General features: G+C 45.6%; 1 protein-coding gene across 1 annotated transcript; it reads right to left on the bottom strand.

Annotated features, from left to right (window-relative positions):
- Positions 1-4,423: 4,423 nt before the first annotated feature.
- CTCFL (CCCTC-binding factor like) lies at positions 4,424-25,935 on the bottom strand (the record flags this gene model as incomplete). Its single annotated transcript, XM_081948150.1, is given in 8 exon segments — positions 4,424-4,579; positions 4,582-4,611; positions 6,257-6,345; positions 10,746-10,880; positions 11,643-11,763; positions 21,333-21,523; positions 25,457-25,587; positions 25,916-25,935. Coding segments are annotated over 8 exon segments (873 nt in total).
- Between the last annotated feature and the right edge of the window lie 441 nt (positions 25,936-26,376).

Here is a 26,376-nt window from a genome sequence, read left to right on the forward strand (position 1 = left end):
GGGATGAGCTTTCTCAGTACTGGGACAAGTGACAATCTCAGCATAAGGGGGACATTATTTTAGTGAAAAGCTGGAGCCTCTTTTTTTCCCCTTCACATTTATTGAAACAGATTTCAGTGTGCAGATGTTATGATGGCTTCTCTATTACTGCAATTTTCAAAATGTGATTCCATCTGTGATGGAATTTTACTTATTATAAAAAGGTAAGTTAATCAGTGCCTTTTTTTAAAATGTGCAAATGTCAGGATTCCAAGTAACACCCCTAATGAAAGAAGACTCCGAGGCTTAAAGTTTCATTTTATTAGAGATGTCATGTTGACACATCTGGGAAAATCCAAATCTGAAAGTTTCCAGGTTTCTCCCACCCATAGGAAAGTTCAAGTCCCTGCCCAGCACCCACATGTCCATCACATGGTCCAATCAGGCACCATCCAAAACTCCGGTGGGATGGGAAGCAGGCCTAAGGGCTTTGGGGACCTGTGTGTGCCTCGCTTAAAAACCATCACGGCTTACAACCATAAGGGGCAGACTCCATTACGTTCGTAACTCAAGGTCTAACTATGCAACTTCAGAATAATTATTCCAGCCCTGCCAGGGAAAGCACTCCAGAATCCTTGCTTCAAGTATGACAGTTGTCCTTTTTTCATTAGTGAAACACAAAAGGTGTCTCAACATTTCCCCATCAGCTTCGTGAGCAAAGAAATGGAGTGGGAGTTTTCCCTGGATTTCTCCAGGCTAAAGAGAAATTATCCAATAAGGTCTAGACTTCCACTTAGTGACATCAGGGGCACCATAACTGAGAAATACCCAATGTGGTTTTCTTGGCTGCAGAAATATTCTACAATCAAAAGAGGACATTCCTAAAGACATCATCACTTGACCATTTTGAAACCCCAGCCACTCATATTCCTCCCATAAAAGAATTATCTATTTTTTCCTCCATTGAAAGTTGTTTCATCCAATTGCAAGAGTACAAAGGGGGCACAAAAACCTGCAGGAAACACTTTTGGCATTTTCCCTTTCCTTTTTATGCTCTGCAATTGTGCAATCCCTTCCTAAACTTCTGGCCTATTCCCATGTCCCATTTATCTCCCTGTCTATAGCACTGGCATGTGGCATCTTTGTCAGCCTTATTAGATAGACCAGGCAGGAAAAAAGCCAGATAAGTGAATTCTACTTTATTGTGAGGTTACATTAACAGACTCTTGCAAGTCTGAAAATACAATTCTCCTGCTGTTAATGTTACAGCTTGAAAACCTAGGAAGGTTTTCTTCTGAGCCTCTTGCCCGGCTCACTATTCACCTGTGGTCTCTGCTGTCTCTTATCTGACCATTCCCTAGGAGGCATCTTTTCCATCTATCAATGTTATTTCCACATACCATTATTTGTTGGTGCATAAGAATTTATGAACTGGAATAGCCATAGCAACAAGTCAGCCAGTGGGAACAGTTTGGTGACTGAGACACAGGATTTGTTGTGTAGGCCATTTGAGACAGCTTGGAGCCTGGGTGTGGCTTATCTTAACTGTTCTGTGCTGTGAGAGTTTGTCTTTGCTTGAGAGCACTTGCTACTTCACCTCTCTATCATGTTGCAAGAGCTGCATGGGTATTGTATACAAGCATCATGTTTTATATTATTGTATATAAAGAAGTTTCTTCTGTACAGTTGAAGACCCACCTCTTTCAATTATCTGGCCTGGCTCAACCGTAATTTTTTCATATTCCTCCTGACTGTCTTTTTTAAATTTTAAATTTTTATTGTATATTGGGTTTTATTGAACGGGGTATGTTAATGGTTTTAATTTGTCTAAATGTTTTAATCTATTACCTCCTCCGTGCATGTATGTCTTTGTATATATGTATGTTTATATATGTCTTAGTGTACGCCGCCCCGAGTCCTGCCTGGAAAGGGAGCGGCTAATAAATTCAATTTTTATTATTATTATTATTATTATTATTATTATTATTATTATTATTATTATTATTATTATTATTATTATTATTATTATTATTATTATTATTATTATTATTATTATTATTATTATTATGAATCCTGCTGAATGATTTGCTTGTGTGCTGGCTGGATTGCTACAAATTCTGACATTATTCATTTGCAGAAAATCAGCTGACAAAATGCAACTCTCCATAGTTTCCCTGGGAATGATCCAGCTGCATCCTCAACAGTTATGAGCCAATGTAAAATTGGATTTCCACAGTGGCTGAAAAACGTCTGAGAAATTAAGGCCTGCCACCTATGGCACAGCAACTGATTTAGCACCTTCCAAGAAGGACAATTATACTTCTTGTCACACTGGACAACAAAGATCTTGCTTCCTGAACACCTTTGGCTGCTAATCGCAAAAATGCCAATCACGTAACGTTTTATAGAAATCTTCTTTTTACAAAATGGCAATGAACGCCATTCAATTGCTGCTGGTTGAGCTGCAGACATGAAAGAAACATACGAAAGGCAAGGGGGCTGTTGTTGAAGCACATCCAATAGAAGTACAACTGGGATATCTGTGGACGTCTAAAAGTAATGATTCTGTTGCTTAGAAGGCAGCTCAGCTATACTGAGTACGGTTGCTACATATGCAAATGGGACAGCCGTGTAAGAGAGTCGTAACTGGTATCCATTAATGCTGGCAGTCTAGTGGATACTGCAGCGTTGAATACTGAGTGCAAACAAAGATCAGCAGTTGAACACTTTTGACCCTGTTTAATTCATGCAATATGCCAAGCAACATTATGCAATTAAATGCATTAACAGAATAACAGAGTTGGAAAGGACCTTGTAGGTCATGTAGTCCAACCCCCTGCTCAAGCATTTCTGCATCATTTCTGACAGATGGCAGTCTAGTCTCTTCTTGAAAGCTTCCAGTGATGAAGCAACCACAACTTCTGAAGGCAAGCTGTTTCATTGATTGAACGTTAACTGTCAGAAAATTTCTCCTTATTTCTAGGTTGAATCTCTCCTTGATCAGTTTCCATCCATTATTCCTTGTCTGGCCTTTGGGTGCCTCGGAAAATAGCTTGACCCGCTTCCTCTCTGGTGCAGCCCCTCAAATACTGGAAGACTGCTATCGTGTCTCCCCTGGTCCTTCTCTTCATTAAACTAGACACACCCAATTCCAGTAACCGTTCATCATGTTTTAGCCTCCAGTCCCCTAATCATCCTGATTGCTCTTCTCTGCACTTTTTCTAGAGTCTCAACATCTTTTTTATAGCGTGGTGACCAAAACTGGATGCAGTACTCTAGGTCTGGTCTTACTAGGGCTTTATAGAGAAGCATTAGTATCTCAAGTGCTCTTGACATTAGTCATTAAAAATTAATTTCATGTCTCAAAATTCCTACGTAATACAGGTAGTCAATGGACCACAATTGAGACCGAAATTTCTGTTGCTAAGTGAAATGTTTGTTGAGTGAATTTTGCCCCATTTTACAACTTTTCTTCCCACAGTTGTTAAGAGAATCACTGCAGTTGGTAAATTAGTAACATGGTTGTTAAGTGAATCTGGCTTCCCCATTGACTTTGCTTTGCCAGAAGGTCACAAAAGGGGATCATGTGACCCCGGGACATTGCAACCGTCGTAAATATGAGTCAGTTGCCAAGCGTCTGAATTTTGATCATGGGACCATGGGGATGCTGCCATGGTCATAAGTGTGAAAAACGGTCATGTCACTTTTTTCCAGTGATGTAACTTTGAATGGTCAAAATGGACTGCTGTAAGTTGAGGACTACCTGTACAGGGTTTCTGAAATTATATTTGGGTTCAGTTTGAAGGGGTCTATCATAATCACCAAAAGTTATCAAGAAGCAAAAAGTTTGAAAATACAATAATACAATAGCAGAGTTGGAAGGGACCTTGGAGGTCTTCTAGTCCAACCCCCTGCCTAGGCAGGAAACCCTACACCATTTCAGACAAATGGTTGTCCAACATCTTCTTAAAAGCATCTAGTGTTGGGGCACCCACAACTTCTGGAGGCAAGCTGTTCCACTGATTAATTGTCCTAACTGTCAGGAAATGTCTCCTTAGTTCTAAGTTCCTTCTCTCCTTGATTAGTTTCCACCCATTGCTTCTTGTTCTACCCTCAGGTGCTTTGGAGAATAGTTTGACTCCCTCTTCTTTGTGGCAACCCCTGAGATATTGGAACACTGCTAATGTGTCTCCTCTAGTCCTTCTTTTCATTAAACTAGACATACCCAGTTCTTGCAACCGTTCCTCATATGTTTTAGCCTCCAGCCCCCTAATCATCTTTGTTGTCTGGTGATCATTAACCAGTATGGAAATCAGAATTGAACACATCTAGATAGCAGGCTAAATCAGGGACAGTGAAAATCTGTATTTGCATGGAATCCGCTGAGTGCAAATATTGTTGTACATATGGTTACAGACCTCTTCCAAAAGGCAAGCAAGTCACCTTACTCAACAGGAATAGCCCTTGCCACACATGGGACATGTGTAGACTTTTGGCTCAGAGCTGCAGTCGTGGTGTTTCTTGAAGTAATGGTTAAGAGCTGTTCCTGCCAGAAACCCTCGTTGCAGGAGAGGCAAACAAAGGGCTTCTCACCGGTGTGCGAACAATCTTGTGCACAATCATGTGGCGTTCCTGCGAGAAAGAAGACTGCATCAAAACAAAGCCAAGGATTTTGCTAACAAGCTGCGTAGATGCAGAATTATTCCTCAGATGCTAAACCTCAACATGGCCAATCCATACCATTTACAACCATTTCCAAGGCCTCTCCACTGGTTTTTTCAAAGCTACTGGCTCGGTTATCTATGGAGATTCTCAGTCATCCATCCTTGTCCCAAAGGTGCTTTTTTTCAAGAGGCAACTGGACTTTGTTTTTATTTTTTCCTTGAAGATGTTTCGCTTCTCATCCAAGAAGCTTCTTCAGTTCTGAACTGTATTTCAGAACTGAAGAAGCTTCTTGGAAGAGAAGTGAAATGTCTCTAAAGGAAAAACAAACAAAGAAAGTCCAGTTGCCTTTTGAAAAGTCCCTTTGGGACAGCTGGTACAGTTATTTCAAAGTGATATAAGATGCCCTACTGTTATTCTTTAACAGCTTAATAACACTATTCTGCGAAACAAAATGCAATGGAGCTGTTGTGGCCCACCAGCAGCCAGTGGATCTGGCAGGAGATTCGGAGAGTAAGGAGGTTGGGGAGGAACATGGGCCAGTCCTGGAGTCTGGGGAAGGCTCTGACGAGTGCTCTGTATCAGAGGCAGAGATGGGGGCCAGGGCCATCTGACAGTTATCAGTTGCCTTCAGAGTCGGACATCAGTGGGGCAGAAGAACAGCTGGAACCTGTTCCCAGTGTGCGCATGTGCAGAGCTGCCAGGAGAAGGGAACAGCTAAGGAAGAAGGGTTGACTCGGGAGTAAAGCCACAGGTAAAGGGCCCCTCCCATAGGGAATAAGGAGGAGCAAAAGGGGAGGGGAGTTTGCAGGAGAAAATTAGTTCAATTCATTAGAGTGAAGATCTGTTTCTGACTTCTTGCCAAGTATTGTCTGCTACAGAGTGGTGATTGGAAGATATCGGCCTGGCAGCTCTCCAAGCCTATTAAAGGTCTGTAGTTGTGAAATCTCTTAAAAGACTTTGCTGGATTTATCAGGACGAGGAGTCGGCTTTGTGTTTTTGGGAAGCCTAGGTCAGAACAGGCTATTCCTGTATATATTAAAAGGCATATGTCTGTGTGTGCGCGCGCGCGCATACACACACGCTTATGTGTATGTATGTATGTACATGCATGCACACAAACACAAATGCACATCAGTAGTTCTCTCTTAGTGACCACAATTAGGACTGGCAGTTCTATTGCTAAGCTCTGCAAACACTAAGTAGAAAATGACATGGTCACAATTGGCTTATAACCTCACTGTCAGGGCAGCCTCCATCAGTAACCAAGAAAGAAACCACTCAACTCCATATTTCAGAATTAAGAGTACTTTTACTGGTTATGAGTAGAAAGCAGCTAGCAAAGCAAGATCTGAGGCAAAAGCGTGTGTAATCATAGATATCAATATGTGACCCAACTCCCTCCCCCTAGTAACCCCATCCCCCAGTCCAATCCGCACACCCCACAGGTGTCATGTGGGCTGCAGCTTCAAAACCCATCATCAGGTTGGTATGCCGGACGGTTGGCCTTGGCGGCAATTCCACTATCTGCAGCATGCACAGTAGATGGTGAGAAAACCACTCCCTTCTTCATTCACTCCTGTGCTGAAGCTTCCCCCCCCCCAAATACCATGTGATCCCCCCCTCCCTGTTTCAATGGCAGCCGAAAGCAAGCAGCAAAGCAGAGGCTGACATCCGGCCCTCCGTCAGGAAAGGACATCATCCCTGGAAGAAAAACGTAGAGAAAAAAAAAAACAGGAACAAGACAGGTTAGGCATATATATGGCAACATGAGTCAGGGTTTATCGGGATAGATAGAGTAGAATTTCCGCAAAAGTCTAGGAGCCCTAACATGGGACTTATCAACCCATTCAGCTTGGGAGGGGGGAAAAATGTTTCCAGGAGACCAGATATTGAACCTGATTCCTACGTCTCCTGGAGTCCAAAATCTATTTGATCTCAAAATGCTGCTCTCCCTCAATGAGAAGAGGGGCAGGTGGAGGCGATACAGGTGTCCGAACAGAGGAAGTGTGCACTGGTTTCAGAAGGTTAAAATGAAACACGGGGAAAATACGGTTGAGATACTTTGGCAATTCCAACCATACAGAAACAGGATTAATGATCTTCACAATAGGAAACGGACCAACATACTTAGGCCTCAATTTCTTCGACTTTTGGGTAGTTTGGAGAAATTTGGTAGACAGAAAAACTTGATCCCCAATCTTGTACTTCCTTTCTTTCACTCTCTTTTTGTCAGCTTGTTTCTTGTGTGCTCGATGAGCAGCTTCCAATGTCTTTCGGGCTATGGGCCAGACTTGTTGGAGCTGGCCACTCCACTCGGAGAGGGATAAGATTTGTGGCTTTTCACGGGGTAATTCTAGGATAGGTACAAAGTCCTGCCCAAACACAAGTCTAAAAGGGGTGAAACCGGTGCTGCTGTGCACAGAGTTGTTGTACGCTACTTCAGCATGTGGCAACATTTCAGTCTAATTATCCTGCTGATAATTGATGAAACACCAGAGGTACTGCTCCAAAACAGAGTTAGTCCTTTCACAAGCCCCGTTAGTCTGAGGATGGTGGGCAGAGCTTAACCCCTGGGCGGAGCCAATCAACTTCAAAAACTCCTTCCAGAAGAGGGAGGTGAACTGTACCCCTCTATCTGATATGCGCTCCGGCACCCCATGCAAATGGTATATATGTGTAATAAACAATTTAGCTAAAGATTTAGCTGAAGGGATCTTGGAACAAGGCTTAGAGAACAAGTCCCTGATCACCCAGACCACGGTATTTCCTTGACTCTCCGGTAATTCGACAATGAAATCCATTGATATTTCCTTCCACAGGGATTCAGGACGGGCTACACCTTGAAGCAGGCCTTGGGTCTTTCATGATGGCCGCTTAGCGGCAGCACATACGGGGCAACTGGCCACATATGACTCAATGTCTTTTTTCAAAAAAAAAGGGGGGGCGTGGCCAGCTTGATGTCATTCATGTCGGGGGTGCATGTGGCAGCCTAAGCACTCTGCCTGTGAAAACAGGCTCCCGAGCTCCGTTTCTGGCTGTGACGGCCCCTTGCAACCCTCTGCCAGCAAAAATGGAACTCAGGAGCCAAAAACAGAGTTCGGGAGCCTGTTTTCACTCGCAGAAGCACTGCAGGCTGGTCCCACACTCTTTACAGAATGGCCCCACAGGCCAGATCTAAGCACCCCGAGGGGCTTGATCTGGCCCACGGGCCTTGAGTTTGACACCCCTGCCTCAGAGGTGAAATTCAGCAGGTTCTGGAGAACCGGTAGCGGAAATTTTGAGTAGTTCGGAGAACCGGCAAATAACACCTCTGGCTGGCCCAAGTGGGGAGGGAATGGAGATTTTGCAATATCCTTCTCCTGCCACACCCACCAAGCCACGCCCACAGAACAGGTAGTAAAAAAAATTGAATTTCACCATTGTCCTGCCTTAATAGGTCACAGTTGTTGAGTCCCAAGCAGGTTTATTAAACAGACAAAAAAGGACATTAAAACAAATTTTAAGCTTACGTAAATCCCATGCAGTAACTATTACATCCATAGAAAGAGAAAAGTCCTGGCGGCGCTGTGGTTAGAATGCAGTATTGCAGGCTGACTCTTCCCACTACCAGCAGTTTGATCCTGACCGGCTCAAGGTTGACTCAGCCTTCCATCCTTCCAAGGTCGCTAAAAAAAGGCCAGATTGTTTGGGGGAAATATGCTGACTCACTTAAGCACTATGCTCTGTTAAGCACTTAACAGCTCACAACCATTCGTTAGTGACCATTAGAATGAGGAAATCCAGAAAAAATTAAATGTGCCCAAACCCCCATGAAAAAGTAAAACAGTACAATATTTAAGCAATGATACAACCTGAATTGCACCTTAGGAGATTGTGAATGGCAAATACATTTAGTTAAAAAGGTAATATGAAACTATCTAAATGACTTCAAGGAAGATGCACCAACTGAACTCTAATTAGGATTAGGATAAGAAGAAGGAAGTGAGGGAAGGAGGGAGGAAGGAAGAAAATAAGGGAGGAAGGGAGGAAGAAGAAAATAAGGAATGGAGGGAAGGTGGAAAAAAAGAAGGGAGGGAGGTTTCTGATTAAGAAGAGCAATAATTCCTGGCCCTTTTAAATGTACAAAAAGCAAATGCAAAGGATTGGTTTATGGAGCATATTCACTTCCTCACAAGTAGCCAAAAGGTGGTGCTATTTCACTTTATTTCAAAATTCAGTCCTGAATTTAGTCTCACTAAGAGCTGGGGAAAAAAATCTTTTCAAAAGCATCTTCCAAAGAACGTACATACATAGCATTGAAAGAAACAGAGAAAACCCTAAAAATTACACATTTAGTAGTCTTCCTGGCTGGGATTATAATGCCTTTGGTGAAGGTGGCTGGGAATTTGATAAGTTATAATCTCAAAATACTGGACAGCATTAAATTGGAAAGTCTGTGTTAACCTTCAGTTTCTTGCCGTCAACTTTTTTTATTCCTCTGCAGAGTCTCCCATTTAAGATTCCATATTTTGGTTTGTTCACCTAACAATGAATCAATGAATGTGTCCTAAAAATCTGGGCCTACGGCAGGGGCATGCACGAAGAGTGTAAAAAATGTCACAACGTTGGATGAAATCGCAAGACTGAAGCTGTCCCCGTTTTTACATAGATGTTGTCACATTTTAAAAGGTGCGGGGGGGGGGATTTTTGATTGCACAATTGCATTGCCGCCTTGATTTATTTTTTTGCCTCTACTGTGGATGTCCCTGGCCTATTGAATACTCATCATTCATGCACACTTCTTGAAGCCACTTCTGCATTCATGAAAGTCAACTAAGCAAATGTCCTGTCATCTTCTTCTAACCATCTCTGGGATAAGGACTTCCCAAGTGCTGGTTTTTAATTGCTTCGCATACATCAATGGGGTTGATCACAAAATGAAGAAATTCTGAAATGTACCTTATTCACCTCAAACCCTGGAAATAAACCCATCAAAGATGGCATTGATATACTGAGTGCTTTGCTCTCGAATAGTTTTCAAAGCCACACTGCCTTCTCCTATTTCATGCAGGCTAAAATCCTATTTAAACCTCACATTTTCCTAATGCTTTCTCTCAGAGATATATAGTATCTTGCCTGCCCTGCAGTTTGATTTGAAGAATTTGTAGAATCAATAGGTGGCTTCTTTTGATGGTCTCACCTGCTTTATCCCTGTACAGTTTTAAAATGTATATTGATATTCAGGTTCAGAACTTAAAATCAAATGACGCATCACAGATAAATCACAGGCGTCAACCCTAAACTACAAATATTATCATTTATTGGTACAATAGCATCTTTTTGCATTGTACTTTTATCCATGTGACGTATACTAGGGCACACTTGCAATGGGCCAAGAAGGGCTGGAAATCAGGAGAAGAATTCAGGGCAATCTAAAAAAAAAGTATCAGTGAAAATTAACAAAAAATAGAACAGAGTGCTAAGGCATTTGTGACAGAGGAGGTATTCAGCCAATTGACCGGTAACAGAAATTTTGAGTAGTTCAGAGAACTGGCAAATACCACCTCTGGCTGGCTCCGCCCCCATCTATTTGCTGCCTCCCGAGTCCCAGCTGATCTGTTGAGTCTTCTTCTGTTGCCTTGCACAGGAGAACGGAGCTGGAAAGCAAGTTAGTGGGGTGGGAAGGGAATGGGGATTTTGCAGTATCCTTCCCCTGCCACGCCTGCCAGGCCAAGCCACGCCCACAGAACCAGTAGTAAAAAAAAAAACGAATCCCTCCAATTTTGGTGACCTTCCTAATTAAAACACAGGAACTGGGATCCTTAAAAAATCGCAGGGAAAAAAAAAACGAGTGTGAAAATGTCAGGAACATGCTAAGCCCAAATGATTGATATTGGACATAGAAACAATGCTCACTGATCGCATCTTTGAGGGAGAAATCAGGTTTTATTTACTGCAAAAAGACAAGAGCTTGCTTTGGAAATTAAGGAGCCAGAGCACAATACTTTGGGGATAGATTTATTAAGTCAAGCTGGATACTGACGGTGACCTTCATTCTTTATGTACTTTTACAGAAAGATTTTTTTGGGTGGTGGTGGTGGTGGTGAAGTTATGAAACTTACTTAAATTGCCTTTCCGGGCAACAGATGCGGCAGAGTGTGGTACATTTTCCCCATGTTTATGCAAAACATGGAACTTCAAAGTCTCAGCCTGTGTTAATCTGGATTTGCAAATCGCACACTCAAAGGGTTTTTCACCTAGAAAGAAACACACACACTTCTAAGAACTGGTGAACTAGACAGCAAAATGCCCTAGCTGAAAATGATAGCATATTTTCTAGATCCGACTTTTTGCATCCCCACCGCAAAATGATGCTGCATCTGTAGGATATCTGCAGGTTTCAGATTCTGTTAGAGCAGGAGAAGAAAAGCTCCAAGCATGAACTCCTGAGCTATGGGACAGATGTTTTCTCACTGATGGGAAGTTTTGCCCATCTGGCCACCTAGAGATCTTTCTTGATTCTCCCACTTCCTTGACACCGTTTCACTGAACTCCATTTAGATTAGATTGGATTGGACTGGAATAGAATAGAATGGAATAGAGCTAGAAAGGACCTTGAAGGTCTTCTAGTCCAGCCCAAGCAGGAGAACCTGTACCATTTCAGATAAGTGATGGTCTAATCTCTTCTTAAATCTTCCAGGGATGGAGCACCTACAATTTCTGAAAGCAAGCTGTTCCACTGGTTAATTGTCCTCACTGTTAGGAAGTTTCTCCTTAATTCCAGATTGCTCCTCTCTTGGATTAGTTTCCAAATAATTTTCTCTTGTTTTGTCTCCAAATCCACGGAATACCCGACTTTGCTATTCTGTAGTTCCATCTGCTTCCAACTGTTCCGCCTTGCTTTTTTTGCTCACGTGCCTATCTTTCTTCCTTTAGTGGCTCAGCATCTCATAGCCCCACAGGACCGGGCATTAGCATTACTCTGCTTTAATGGCAGCCATTATAGTTTTAATATGTACCTGGGTGAGTTACCATATGTCTTTTCAATTTGTAAGTGTCCCTACTAGCAGAGGAGCACACCGTACAACTGTAAGGACGTTCCCCTGTATGTGAACCAATGTGGCGCTTCAATTTGCTGGCCTACAATTTACGAAAGAAGATTCTGAATTACAAGAGCATGGAGGGTGCTGCTGAAACAATTCACCACTAAAAAAAAAAGGTTAACTTTTTAGAAATGCTGTTAATTGCTCGTCACTAGAATATGACATTGCAAGTTCTAAAGCAGGGTTATCAAACTCAAGGCCCATGGGCCGGATCTGGCCCACAGGGTGCTTAGATCTGGCCTGCAGTCCTGACCTGGAAACAGCAAAGGATTGGCCAGTGGTGCCTCTGCCAGCCAAAAGGGAGCCCGGGCAGGATGCACGTGGCCTCCCCAGGCTCCGGTTTTGCTGGCAGAGTGCTGCAGGAGGCCGTCGTGGCTGAAAATGGAGCCCAGGGCAGGCTGCACATGACCTCCCCGTGCTGTTTTTGCTGACAGAGGGCTGCAGGAGAATGTTGTGCCCGAAAATGGAGCCCAGGTGGGCTGTGCGCGGTCTCCCCGGGCTCTGTTTTTGTTGGCAGAGGGCTGCAGGAGGATGTCGTGGCTGAAAATGGAGCCCAGGTGGGCTGGTGGGGCCTCTCCGGGCTCAGTTTTCACTGGCAGAGGGCTGCAGGAGGCCGATGTGGCTGAAAACAGACCCTTGATGAGTAACATGGAGCTCGCCACGCTCCCTGGCCATGTCCCCCCCCCAAGGTCAAACACAACCCTGATGAAACCCGCAATGAAATTGAGTTTGACACCCCTGTTCTAAAGCAAGGGTCTCCAAACTTCGTAACTTTTTAGGACTTGTGGACTTCAACTCTCAGGATTCTAGGAGATGAAGTCCGCAAGTCTGAAAGTTACATACAAAAAAAAAAAAAAAATAGCAAACCTGAGCAACTGGTGATTTTGTGAGTATATGCAGCATGATAGACAACAGATATACACAGATCCTCACATCCTTTTATATTACTCTCCTTTTATTTAATACTAGTTGGCATTGCCCGTGTATTTATTTATAGGGGGAAAATGTCCGGACCAAACATAATTTCTAATGTTGGATTTTCCCCCTTATCAGAGGGAGCCCCCTTATGGAGTACTGTGAAGTCGTTACCATGGCTACTCCACTGCGCTGTACAGTAGAAGCCATTTTACAGAAGTGCAGTAGAAGCCATTTTAAGGCACAACAGGCTGTATCTTAATTGAACACAAACCCTGGGGGGTGTTGGGGGTGTCTAACTCCCACAGCATTTTTTTTTCAGAGAGTAAGTCATCTGTGTAGCAAGTTTGGTTGAAATTGCTTGAGGCTTTCCAGAGTTATGCTGGGACACACACATACACACACACACACAGAGCCATTTAGATGATAGATAGATAGATGATAGATGATAGATAGATAGATAGATAGATAGATAGATAGATAGATAGATAGATAGATAGATAGATAGATAGATGATAGATAGATAGATGATAGATTGCTTCTCCAAGTTGCTTGAGGCTTTCCAGAGTTATGCTGGGACACACACATACACACACACACACAGAGCCATTCAGATGATAGATAGATAGATGATAGATGATAGATAGATAGATAGATAGATAGATGATAGATAGATAGATGATAGATTGCTTCTCCAAGTTTATATGTTGTTTCCAAAAATGAAAAAGAGAAAGAAAATATTGTTTAAAGGAGTCTGCAATCTGCTCTCCTGTGGCTGACATCTCATTAGTTTCTAAAAAAAAAATCAATGCTAAGGGCTCCTGTTTCATCCACGGAACATCCACAAGAATATGTTAACGCTGATTAGAAACAAACCACTGTTTTCACAAGAGTTGAAAGGGGTTTAAGCTTCTTGTCTTTCTTTCATCCGGCAAGGCAAACAGATTTCTGAACATGATACAAAATCTATTTACCAGAAGCAGGAATGAAATGCATGTATTAAGACTGAAGAAGTGTGGGGAAAGACGAGGCTTGACACACTGAGGAACGTCCAACTCAATTTATTAACGTTTAACAACAGCAAGCAATACAGGAGAGAATCGCCCGTTCCTTAGCCTGACAGCTATTTAAGGGAGAGCTGTCAGGCCGAGGAACCAATCAGGAGATCAGATCAGCCCGCCTTCAGCCATGCAGCGCCTGATTGGCTAAGGCGCAGCATGGCTGTTGCTGGCTGACAACAGGGGGAATTCCCCGGTCGTAAGTCGGGGAGGAAAGAATACAACACTCCTTCCCCCCTAGCGAGGACGCATGCGTAGCAGTGGAGCATGCGTAGTCGCTAAGATAGGCTGGGCGGCGTCGGACACGCCCAGAACGCCTCAGAACTGGGCAGACCGTCGGAGAAGGAGGTGGTGTCCGTGGGAGCTCCTCCCTGAAGGGAGTGGAGCTCCGGGCGCCATCTTGAAGGCCTATCTCAGACGGAGGAGGAGGCGGAGACTCAGGAACAGGTAGGCAGGGCCGGGGTGGCGCGGCCGCTGGCGGGCTTGAGACAGGGAATTTTGAATTGCAACTAGGGACAGGCTGGCCTGATTGAGGGAAGGCCAATATCGGGTGCAATGGCGGAGCTGGTAGCCCCACGGGGGCTGGGGCTCTGCAAGGCTGTGGAAGGCGGAGAGCGCTGGGAACAGTCTCTGTTGAAACTCCTTGCGGCCTCGGCCACGACCACGGCGGGGGAATCGGGTGCGGCGCCAACCCCAGGGCCTCTGGTGGAATGGTCGAGGCCGACCTTGCGGGGTTGTTGTGTGGATCCGAAGGTTCGTGACGCCTTAACTGATCCACGTGGCGGCGCCAGTCTGCACCGTCGGCGGTCCGGACCCTGTAAGAGCAGGGGCCGGTTACAGAAGTGACGGTGGCAGGCACCCACTTAAGATCCCCGGAGAAAGCCCTTGCCCAAACGGAATCGCCCTCACGGAAGGAGCGGGGAGGGGGCCCCAGGTTGCTTGGCTGTGCCTCAGAATAGGTTGGGTGCAACCTATCTAAGGTGGTCCGCAGGCGCCGGCCCATCAGCAGCTCAGCGGGGGTTTTCCCTGACAGTGGACACGGGGTGGAATGCTGAACCAGGAGGTAAGCAGCCACCCTCGTGGGCCAGTCGCCCTTGTCCATTCGTCCAAGGGCGTCCTTGGCCGAGCGGACAGCGCGTTCCGCCCGGCCATTGCTGGCCGGATGATAGGGAGTGACTGGGGCGTGCCGGATGCCCTGGGTGGCCAGGAATTCCTGGAACACGGTGGACGCAAACTGCGGCCCATTGTCCGACACAACGACGTCTGGCAAGCCGTGGGTGGCAAACAGGCGCGTTAATGCTCGGACAGTAGCCTCAGCTGTGGTGGAGGTCATGAGGATGAGCTCCACCCAGCGCGAGTAAGCGTCCACCACCACCAGGAAAACCTGGCCTCAGAAGGGGCCGGCGAAATCCAGGTGGAGGCGTGACCATGGGCCGCGAGGAATCTCCCACTCCCGCGGCGGGGCCGCTGGAGGCGCTGGACGGGAGACCTGGCAGGTCGAGCACCTGGCAACCCAGGTAGCTATCTCGTTGTCCAGATGGGGCCACCAAACATAGCTGCGCGCCAGCGCCTTCATGCGCGCAATGCCAGGGTGGCCCTCATGGAGACGAGACAGCACCTGTTCGCGCAGTGTGGGTGGAATGATCACCCTGTCCCCCCACAGGAGGCACCCACTGTGAAGGGACAGCTCTAGCTGCCTGGCCTTGTAGGGGCGGTGGTCGTCGGACACCGGTCCCCCAGGCCACCCCCGCAGAACCCAGGTCATCACCTGGGAGAGGGTGGGGTCGGCCAGAGACGCTGCCGCCACATCGCCCGCTGAGAGCGGCAAGGCGAGGTCTGCAATGGCCAAAACAGACAGGCAAGGCACTGTCTGAGGGTCGGAGACGGGCAAGGGGCAGCGGCTGAGGGCATCAGCGTGCCCAAGCTGCTTGCCAGGGCGGTAGACCAGGGCATACGAGTATGCCGCTAGGAACTCCACCCAGCGCGTCATCCGGGGTGACAGAATGGGGGGGGGTCGGACGGTCACCGGCCAGAAGCCCAAGGAGCGGCTTGTGGTCAGTGAAGAGCGTGAAATGCCGTCCGTAGAGGTATTCGTGGAACTTTTTAACCCCGGACACGGCAGCCAGAGCCTCCTTGTCGATCTGGCTGTAATTTCTCTCCGCTGGAGAGAGTGTCCGGGAATAAAAAGCTATGGGGGCTTCCGAGCCGTTGGGGAGGACGTGGCTCAGGACAGCCCCCAAACCCACGGGGGAGGCGTCACACGCTAGAGTCAGGGGCATCCTGTCACTATATTGGACTAGGACTGCCTCTGACGTCAGCATGTCTTTGACAGCCGCGAACGCATGCGCTTCGCGGCTGCCCCAGCGCCAGGCCGCCGATCGGTCGAGCAACCGATGCAGCGGCTCGGCTAGTGACGCCTTGTGCGGCAGAAATGGCGCGTAGAAATTTAAAAGCCCCAAGAACGACTGCAGCTCCGCCTTAGAGGCGGGGGTGGGGGCATTCTTGATGGCTGCGACTTTGGCAGGGGTGGGGTGGATTCCGTGGGCATCTATGGAGAAGCCGAGGAAGTCCACTTTAGGCACAGCAAATGAACATTTGCTGCGCTTTAATTTGAAACCCGCGCCCCTAAAACGGTCGAGGACCTTCCCCAGTACTTCGAGGAGTCCTGAGCGGCTGGATGCAGCGATCAGGACATCGTCGAAATAGGGTACAACGCCAGGGAGCCCATGGAGCAATCGCTCCATGAGGCTCTGGAAGATCCCCGGGGCCACGGAAACGCCGAATTGGAGGCGGCGGCAGGGGAAAGCCCCTCGGTGGGTGACGATAGTCTGCGCAGCCGCCGCTTCGTCATCCACCGGGAGCTGCTGGTAGGCCTGCGCCATATCCAGTTTCGCGAAAATACAGCCCTGCCCGAGGGAGTGGAGCAGGTGCTGTACGACAGGGACTGGATAGGGGTTTGCCTGAAGGGCCAAATTGATGGTGGATTTAAAATCGGCGCAGAGGCATATGGAGCCGTCGGCCTTCACAGGGACCACTATTGGGGTCTCCCAACGCGAGTAGTCAACAGGCTCCAATACGCCCTGCGCCAGCAAGCGGTCAATTTCCTCATCAACTTTGGCCCTTAAGGCAAAAGGCACCCTGCGGGCCTTCAGCCTAATGGGAGCAACCTGGGGATCTAAGTTAAGAGAAATGGGGGTGCCCTTGTATAGACCCAGCTGGCCGTCAAAGACGTCCGCGTAGGCGGAGATGACAGCAGCTACGTCAGGGGGCGTGTCTGAGATGGAGTGCACCCCCTGCACGGAGAGACCAAGGGCGGGGAACCAATCCAGGCCCAGCAATGCGGGGAGGGGCTTCTCAACTACTAGGACTGGCAGGCAACCCGAAAACCCCCCGTATTCAACCCTGACCGTATAGCAGCCCAGGGTTGGGATAAGTGACCCCTGATAGTCCCTTAGGGCCACGGGGCTGGCAGTCAATTGGCGTTTAAGGACGCCGGGGCACAGTTTGTGAAAGTCAGCCCAGGCAATTATGGAGCGGGACGAGCCGGAGTCCACCTCCATTACACAAGGCGCGCCCTCAATGAGGACTGACGCCTTGATTCTGTCCGCACCTGCGGAGGCCTGGTAGATCGCCTCAGCAGGGGCGGCTGCTGGGCCTGGCTCCACGGTGTAGCAGCTGGCTCTCGAGCGCGGCTGGCGGCGGGGCTGCTGCGGTCCTGCTGTCATCTGCTGGCCTGTGGCTCCTTGGGTTGGTGGTGGTGGCAGCACAGCTCGGCAAACTTGGGCCAGGTGCCCTTTTTTCGAACACCGGCGGCAGATGGATGCCCGGAATGGGCAGGCGGACCGGTCGTGGCTGCCCCCGCAGCCAAGGCAGGTTGTCAAAGTCTGGCGCGGAGATCGCGGGTTGCGGCGTCTCTGCAGTTCTGCCAGGCGAGCCACGAGCTCTTCCTCTTCTTCAGCCGGGCTCGGCATGGGCACCAGCTGATCAATGAGGCAGGTATGCGCTGGGGAAGATGGAAACGGGTGGCGGTCCATCTCAGCGACGGATTGCTCAGACAGCTCCACCGCCCGTGCCTCAGCGACCGCCTCTGCCAAGGTGATTTCTGGCCGAGCCAGGAGACGCCTCCTCAGCCGGCGGTCCCTGATTCCGCTGACAAATTGTTCCACCAGGTTGTCCTCCAAGTCCGGGAACTCGCAGGGTATAGCTGTGGTCCGCAAGGACTGGAGGAACTGGCTGACGTCTTCGTGCGGCTTCTGGACGCACTGACGGAAAGCGTACCGCCTGGTAATTTTCGATGGGGTCGGGGCATAATGTCCCTTCAGCTTGGCCATCAGCGTATCCCAGTCGAGATCGTGGACTGGCAAAGGGGCTGCCAACGCCCGGGCGGCGTTGAACATCGGGGTTCCGCAGCTACTGAGGAAGAAGCTGCACTTCTCCTCCATCGGGATACCCCTTTTTCCGTTGGCTCGCAGGAAACACTCGAAGCGTTCCAAAAATCCCGTCCATCCTTCTCCCTCGGTTCCGAAGGGAGCGAACGGAGGAAGCGAAGACATAGCGGCTTGGAGTTGTGCGGCTCGGGGAGCTAAACTCAAGCGGCTGTATGAAGAGGTTGGGCTCCGTCAGGGTCGTCGCCTCAGGAGGATCCCACCCTCGTCGCCAGTGAAGAAGTGTGGGGAAAGACGAGGCTTGACACACTGAGGAACGTCCAACTCAATTTATTAACGTTTAACAACAGCAAGCAATACAGGAGAGAATCGCCCGTTCCTTAGCCTGACAGCTATTTAAGGGAGAGCTGTCAGGCCGAGGAACCAATCAGGAGATCAGATCAGCCCGCCTTCAGCCATGCCGCGCCTGATTGGCTAAGGCGCAGCATGGCTGTTGCTGGCTGACAACAGGGGGAATTCCCCGGTCGTAAGTCGGGGAGGAAAGAATACAACAAAGACAAGCCTCAGAGGCTCTTCTCAAATCTCCCTGCCATCTGAAATATGGAGGATGACCTCAAGCAGGGATTCCTGGTGGCCATCTTGGTTTTCATTCAGCATTAGACAAAACCCCGTATTTGTTTAATACTTCTAGAGTGTATTTTGTTGGGATTTTGTTGTCCTTGCTTTAAAAATTATCTCTCAGAGCCTTTTTTCCCTTCCATGAAAGGAGTATTCCTAATAAAGAATTAGCACCGCCGTTTAAGAAAAGGACAAATTTTTAGCAAGTTTGAAAGGGATAAAGGTGAAGGGTCTGCAAACTAAGTCCTACAGGGAATAATTATAGATCTGAATATATCTAGCCTATAGAAAAGACAATTATACTGTAAGTAGCTGTTTAGCAACCGCAGCTTGGCTATTAATCGAAAGGGTTCACTAAATGAACAGCAATTGTTCTTATGATTTTACTTCATCTTTCTTTTGCTTTACAGACTTGCGAAGAGCGTACATGGGAGGATTGGTAGGAAAGTGACTTTTTCATCATTGTCGCAACTGTAAATGGTTACTAAACAAGACCGTTGCTAAACGAAAGCTTCCTGTAAGGGAAGATGTAATAGCAATCTTCAAGCAAATACAGGGTTTAATCTAACACTGAAAGAAAACCAAGATGGCTGTAGGCCAGTGTTTTGCAATCTTGGCAACTTGAAGATGTCCGGACTTCAACTCCCAGAATTCCCCAGCCAGCATTTCCTGGCTGGGGAATTCTGGGAGTTGAAGTCAGGACATCCTGAAGTTGCCAAGGTTGGAAATACTGCTGTAGACAATTCCTGTTTGAAGTCACCCTCCATATTTCAGGTGACTGGAAGACTTTGAGATGAGCCTTTGAGGCATGTCTTAATACCGTTTTCCAGAAGGAAAGATATTCAAGCTAGATATCAGGAGAAGCTTTCTAACTAAGCAACGTGTCAGCCAGTGAAAAAGGATCTCATAGTGGGGTAGGTGACAATATCACTAATATGCGGCCAACTAGCCATGGCCAACTCACCACAGCCAACTCATTGCGGGACAAGAGTTACAAGAATATTCAAATAAATGGTGGAATAGAATCATTTAATCATTTGGTAAGACCACACTTGGAATACTGTGTTCAGTTTTGGTCACCACGATGTAGAAAAGATGTGGAGACTCTAGAAAGAGTGCAGAGAAGAGCAACAAAGATGATTAGGGGACTGGAGACGAAAACATATGAAGAACGGTTGCAGGAACTGGGTATGTTTAGCTTAAGAGAAAGAAGGACTAGGGGAGACATGATAGCAGTGTTCCAATATCTCAGGGGTTGCCACAAAGAAGAGGGAGTCAAACTATTCTCCAAGGCACCTGAGGGCAGGACAAGAAGCAATGGGTGGAAACTAATCAAGGAGAGAAGCAACTTAGAACTGAGGAGAAACTTCCTGACAGTTAGAACAATTAATCAGTGGAACAACTTGCCTCCAGAAGCTGTGAATGCCCCAATACTGGAAGTCTTTAAGAAGTTGTTGGATAGCCATTTGTCTGAAACGGTATAGGGTTTCCTGCCTAGGAAGGGGGTTGGACTAGAAGACCTCCAAGGTCCCTTCCAACTCTGCTATTGTATTGTATTGTATTGTAAAAAAGGAAGGAAAAGGAGGGACAGAATGAAATGTGAATGGCAAAAATATTTTTTTTTCATTTATTTTAAATAATTAAATAGAATTGTTAAGTTGTCCCATGGCAAGCTGGCCGTGGCGTTGTCCCATTCCTCTAACAACAGATGCTAGTTCTCCTTTGTTTAGGGCAGTGATGGCTAACCTTTTTGCCATTGCGTGCCAAAAGTGGGGGGAGCGCGGGGGGGATTGTGCATGCACTTGCCCACGCCCATAATTCTGTGCGCCCTCCCCCTGTACATGCGCGTACACCCCCCCTGTGCTCCCCCTGCTTTTGGCACGTGATGGTACGGTGGACCTACTTTTTTTATCTCCCCAGGAGTCTGGGGAGGGCAAAAGTGGCATACCCCCTCCCCTGTAGTCCAAAAACGGCATTTGCCAAATTCCAGTCAGACCGGAAGGTCCATTTTTCACTCTCCCCAGGCTCCAGACCCTTTCTAGGAGCCTGGGGAGGGTGGAAATGGCCTCCTCCTACGGAGGCCAAAAACAGCCTGTTTCCTGACTTCTGATGGGCCCAGAAGGCCCGAAAATCAGCTGGCTGGCACACACATGCGTAGCTGAGCTTGTGTGCCCACCAATATGGCTCCATGTGCTTAGGGTCTTCAAGCAGAGGCTGGATCAGATCTGGCCATTTTACAGCCCCCAGGTCATATCCGGCCCTTGGTCTATCCAGCACCCAGGAAAGCCATTTCACTGATTAATTGTTCTCAGTGTCAGGAAGTTTCTTAGTTCTAGGTTGAGTCTCAACCAAACTGCAGCTTCATGCCAGCCTAAAGGTCCCATCCACTCATCCCTACTAATTGCAATGTGCGTTGTTAATGCATGTGTGTGTCTGTGTGTGTGTGTGTGAGAGAGAGAGAGGGAGAGAGGAATTTTACTTATTTTTACTTCTAAATTCCCTACCATGCTTCTAACTAAAAATGCATGTACCATGAATGGCAGTGCCTCTTTCAAAGGAAACCTCATCTTTCTCTACTCACTCAAGGGAGGACTTTGCAAAATGATTCTGCAGAGAACAATCCGTCTTACCTCCACGCTGCAGTAGTTACAGATGGAGCATTTAAAGGGCTTCCCCAGAGTATGTTTATATCGCGTGTGGCGGGAAAGTTCCCCCACTGTCACAAAGGCCATACCACATTCATTACACTTCTGTAGCTTAGTCCTTGCAAAAGAGCAGCAGAATTTCAAAATGTATTCAGTTGAAACCTTTAAATCCAAATCTACCCAGAATACTAAGAAATTTGTTGTGATAGCGGGCTGTTAGTTTTACATCTACCTAGGCATAGAATCCAATAAGGTGGAAAATGGCTCATCAAACACTTCAAAGCAACTTAGAAATGCTGTTAATTCCGTGCATGGGATTAGCGGGTTTTTTATTTTAAAAAAGGTTAAAATAGCAGGTGACAGAGATGAGGTAAAGCAGCATCAGGTGTGCAGGAGAAACATAGTCCTGAATTTGTTATAGTGGGGAAAATAGGAGGAAGATTTAGATGTGTTTGCTGCCTTGAGTTATTTTTAAAAATAATAAAAGGTGGGATAAAAATGTAATTAATAAATGGAATAAATGAACTTGAGAAGTGTTAGTGTGATTTAATTATTGAATGTGACTTGTTTTGAAGTGTGAGGACGGCGTTTGTGCTTGGCAACTGAAGGAACCCAAAGTGAAAAGACTGAATGAAAAACTACAAGGAATTAGTCTATTAAGTATGTCTGGGAAGGAATCTGATAGAATTTGATTCAAAGGGAATGAACAAAACGGTGTAGAAATTTGGTAAATAAATAATAAAGGAAAATAACAGCGTAAAAATTTGATAAATAATAGATAAAGGCAAATAAATAAAAGTGTAGAAATTTGATAAATACATGTAAATAAAATCTGAAATAACACTATGGCATTATGCCAGATAGGTTATGCAAACTGGATTTTGGCTCTTCAACAGATAACTGAGAAATTTATGAATATGAGGAGAAAAGGTTATGGTCTGCCTGTTGATTTAGAGAAAGCACATTATGTCATAAATAACCTTGAATTACAGAATGTTTTACAAGTTGGTTGCAATTGAAGTGATGAAAGTAAAGGATATATAACAAAGAATGGAATGCTAAGTAAATTGAGCAAGGACTAAAGATGCGTGATAAATCCTTCGTTGTTTAATAATAATAATAATAATAATAATAATAATAATAATAATAATAATAATAATAATAATAATAATAATAATAAATATTTATTTCTTAGCCGCACCCTCTCCCGAAGGACTCGGGGCGGCGTACAACAAAACATAGGAAATAAATATATCGACATACATATAACAAAACATATACCAAGACATATATACGACATATACAAGGAGGAGGTGAACTGATAGATAAAAACAAGTAAAAACACAATGTTTAAAAACCCCTAAATAAATTAAATGCAATTAAAATACCCCAAATAAAAAACCCGTCAGGAGCGATATAGTTGGATCAAAGTTGAGCCAGGCCAGCAACTTGAAAAAGGTGGGTCTTGAGCTTTACACGAAAGGAGCGGAGGTCAGAGGTATTCCTAATATCCGGGGGGAGGTCATTCCACAGGGCTGGGCCCGCCACAGAGAAGGCTCTACTCCTAGGCGCCGCCCCTCGACACTGTCTGGTGGACGGCACCTGGAGGAGGCCCTCTCTGTGCGAGCGGATTGGTCGCAGGGATGTATGGGGCAGAATACGATCCCGCAAGTTTATTGTACTTAAGGGTAAAAGTATACAGCATTTATTTATTTAAGAAAATTTACATGGCCGCCCAAATCTCTCTCAGTGACTCCTGGGGTTTAAAAAGATAAGAATTCTTGTGGTGAGGTTGTTTGGGGATGTAAACATGTATTTTAATATACAAATGGTGTCATAATAGAATTGAATAGGATAGAATAGAATAAAGAAAGTTGGAAGGGACCTTGGAGATCTTCTAGTCCAACCCCCTGCTTAGGCAGGAAATTCTATAGCATTTCAGACAAATGGTTATCTAATATCTTCTTTAAAACTTCCAGTGTTGGAGCATTTACAACGTCTGGAGGCAAGTTGTTCCATTGATGAATTGTTCTGTCAGGAAATTTTTCCTTAGTTCTAGATTTGCTTTTCTCCTTGATTAGTTTCCACCCATTGCTTCTTGTTCTGCCCTCAGGTGCTTTGGAGAATAGTTTGACTCCCTCTTCTTTGTGGCAACCCCTGAGATATTGAAACACTGCTATCATGTCTCCCCTAGTCCTTCTTTTCATTAAACTAGATATACCCAGTTCCTGCAACCATTCTTCATATGTTTTAGCCTCCCGTCCCCTAATCATCTTTGTTGCTCTTCTCTGCACTTGGCCTGAATTGCAATGATTCATGGACAGGAATATGGAACCAAAATTCACATTTCAAAGCTCAAGGTAGAGTAAAATTTCAATTTAGGTGACAGATGTGTTACACCAGTGTTTCTCAACCTTGGCAATATATGGACTGCAACTCCCAGAATTCCCCAGCCAGCTATGCTAGGCAGAATTTTACTTATTTTTACTTCTAAATTCCCTACCATGCTTCTAACAAAGAAATGTACGTTCCATGAATGGCAGTGCCTCTTTCAAAGGAAACCTCATCTTTGTCTACTCAGTCAAGGGAGGACTTTGCAAAATGATTCTTCAGAGAACAATCCTTCTTACCTCCACGCTGCAGTAGTTACAGATGGAGCATTTAAAGGGCTTCTCCAGGTAGTCCTTGACTTACAACCTCAATTGAGCCCAAATTTTTTGTTGCTAAGCGAGACATTTCTTAAGTGAATTTTGCCTCATTTTACGACCTTTCTCGTCACAGTTGCAAAGTGAATCACTGCAGTTGTTAAAATTAATAAAATGGTTGTTAAATGAATCTGACTGGCCCCATGGACTTTGCTTGTCACATGACCCCGAAACACGGCCACCGTCATAAATATGAAATAGTTGCCAGATATCTGAATTTTGATCATGTGACCATGAGGATGCTGCAATGGTCCTAAGTGCGAAAAATAGACAGGTCACTTTTTTCAGTGCCGTTGTAAGTTTGAACTGTCACTTAACGAACTTTTATAAGTTGAGGGACTATAAAGGAACGCTAGCCTGCAAATACATTAAAAAAAATGGTAAGGAATATTCACTGGTGTTGCTAAGAAGTAGATTTAGTAGTAATTTCATTCTCTTTTTTATTTTTCCTCTAGGTTTTTTTTTTCCTCCTCATCACCTTTTAACTCTTTTTTTATTTCCTACACTTCACATTAGGCTACTTAACCTGAAAGGGAATAAGAATACATGGGTATATAACTGTATAAATAGTTTTTAAATGAAACTACCCTGCTCATTCTGCCTAAAGGCAGAGCTGGCTATGAAATGGGCAATCATGCTCCAGTCTCTGCACAAAGATGAAGAAGTGAATCCTTGGCATATCTCAAATCCTGCCCTAAGAAAGTTGGTGGAGAACTTTGTCTGGACGAATTAGTTTTTTAGGAGACCGTAATTTTGGGCTTGGCTTATCAAGGCAGACTGTTGTAGCTTTCTATAATCATCAATTGGTTGGGGGAAAAAAAAACAGCCCTTGCAAAATATTCCCAAACAGAAAGATAAGAGATGAACTATTTTATGTGAGATTGATATTCCTAAAGTCCATAAAAATGGCTCTCTGTGTGTGTGTGTGTGTGTGTACGTTCCAGCATAACTCTAGAACACCTTGAGCAATTTCAATTAAACTTGGTACACAGATGACTTATTCTCCGGAAACAAATACTGTGGGGGTTAAGACATCCTTACCACCCCTCAGTGTATGTGTGTGTGTGTGTGTTCCAGCATCACTCTGGAACACCTGGGTCGCTGAAAGGAAAAGGAATGAATTATATCTATAGTATCAAATCACAGTACTTTTGACAGTAATAGTATGCATTAGTGAGAGTTAGGGTTAGGGCCTTAAGGCCTGTTGTGCCTTAAGATGGCTTCTACTATACAGCACAGTGGAGTTGCCATTGTACCAGCTTCACAATACTCCACAAGGGGCCTCCAACCTAATACAGAATTAGGACAAATAAATACCCGGGCAACACTGGGTTATCAGCTAGTTGGTCATAAAAACAGTTGAACAAACTGTAAAGACATGTTCCAGTGAGGGGTTCAATTTACCGGGAAGGCAGACATCCCTGTATGGGTGTTGTGCCACAGGGAAAGCATTACGGAAAGCTTTAAGACAGATGTGACGCTGGTGTGGCTTTTCATGGGAATGTTTCTTCATGTGGCAATTAAGGCCAGACCGACTGAATGTGTTGAACAGACACAGATTGCAGTGCTGCTGAAGGCTTCCTGAAAGAAACTTGCTGGCTAGGTTAAATAAATCATCAAAAGCCACCTCTCCTTAAAGTAAATCAGGAATGCTTGTCACACCCAGATGGTAACATTTATTTACGTATTTGGCAAATTTACATACCTGCCTATCTCACTATGACTCTTATGTATACAGTTAAAAACACACGACAATAGAATAAAGTAATAAAAATCAATAATAACATGAAAAATAACAAAAAATAAGAAAAACCCACCCACTATATGGGAAACCATATTCAGTATTTCTAGCAATACAGCTACTTTCCAGGTTCCACATCCATGCTAGCAAACTAAAAATGTAAATTCTCAGATCCGGGTGGCCTCAAGACCCAGACAGATAACAAAGTCATGTCTTCAGATTCTTCCAGAAGGCCAATGGGTTTGGAGTTAATCTGACTTTAGGGAAAAATATGTTCTAGAGCAGGGAAGTCCAACCTTGGCAACTTTGATCTACGGACTTCAATTCCCTGAATTTCCCAACCAGCTTTGCCTCATCCAACAGAATGGAGAAAATACTGAATTCTGTGGCCCCCCACATTGTAGGGAGTAAAAGAGACTACCCATTCCTGATCAACACCATGAAAGAAGGAGAACTAGTACAAAATAGTGCCCCCACCCTCAACCTTGTAGCTGGTCCCCACCTGTTATCTTCCCCAGGTATTTTGAGATTGTCCTCCCAGATTTACCGTACCCTGACTAAATGGCGATTCCTCCCATGCCAT

This window comes from Natrix helvetica (genome assembly GCF_964273705.1).
Source record: "Natrix helvetica genome assembly, chromosome: 3".
NCBI lineage: Eukaryota > Metazoa > Chordata > Lepidosauria > Squamata > Natricidae > Natrix > Natrix helvetica.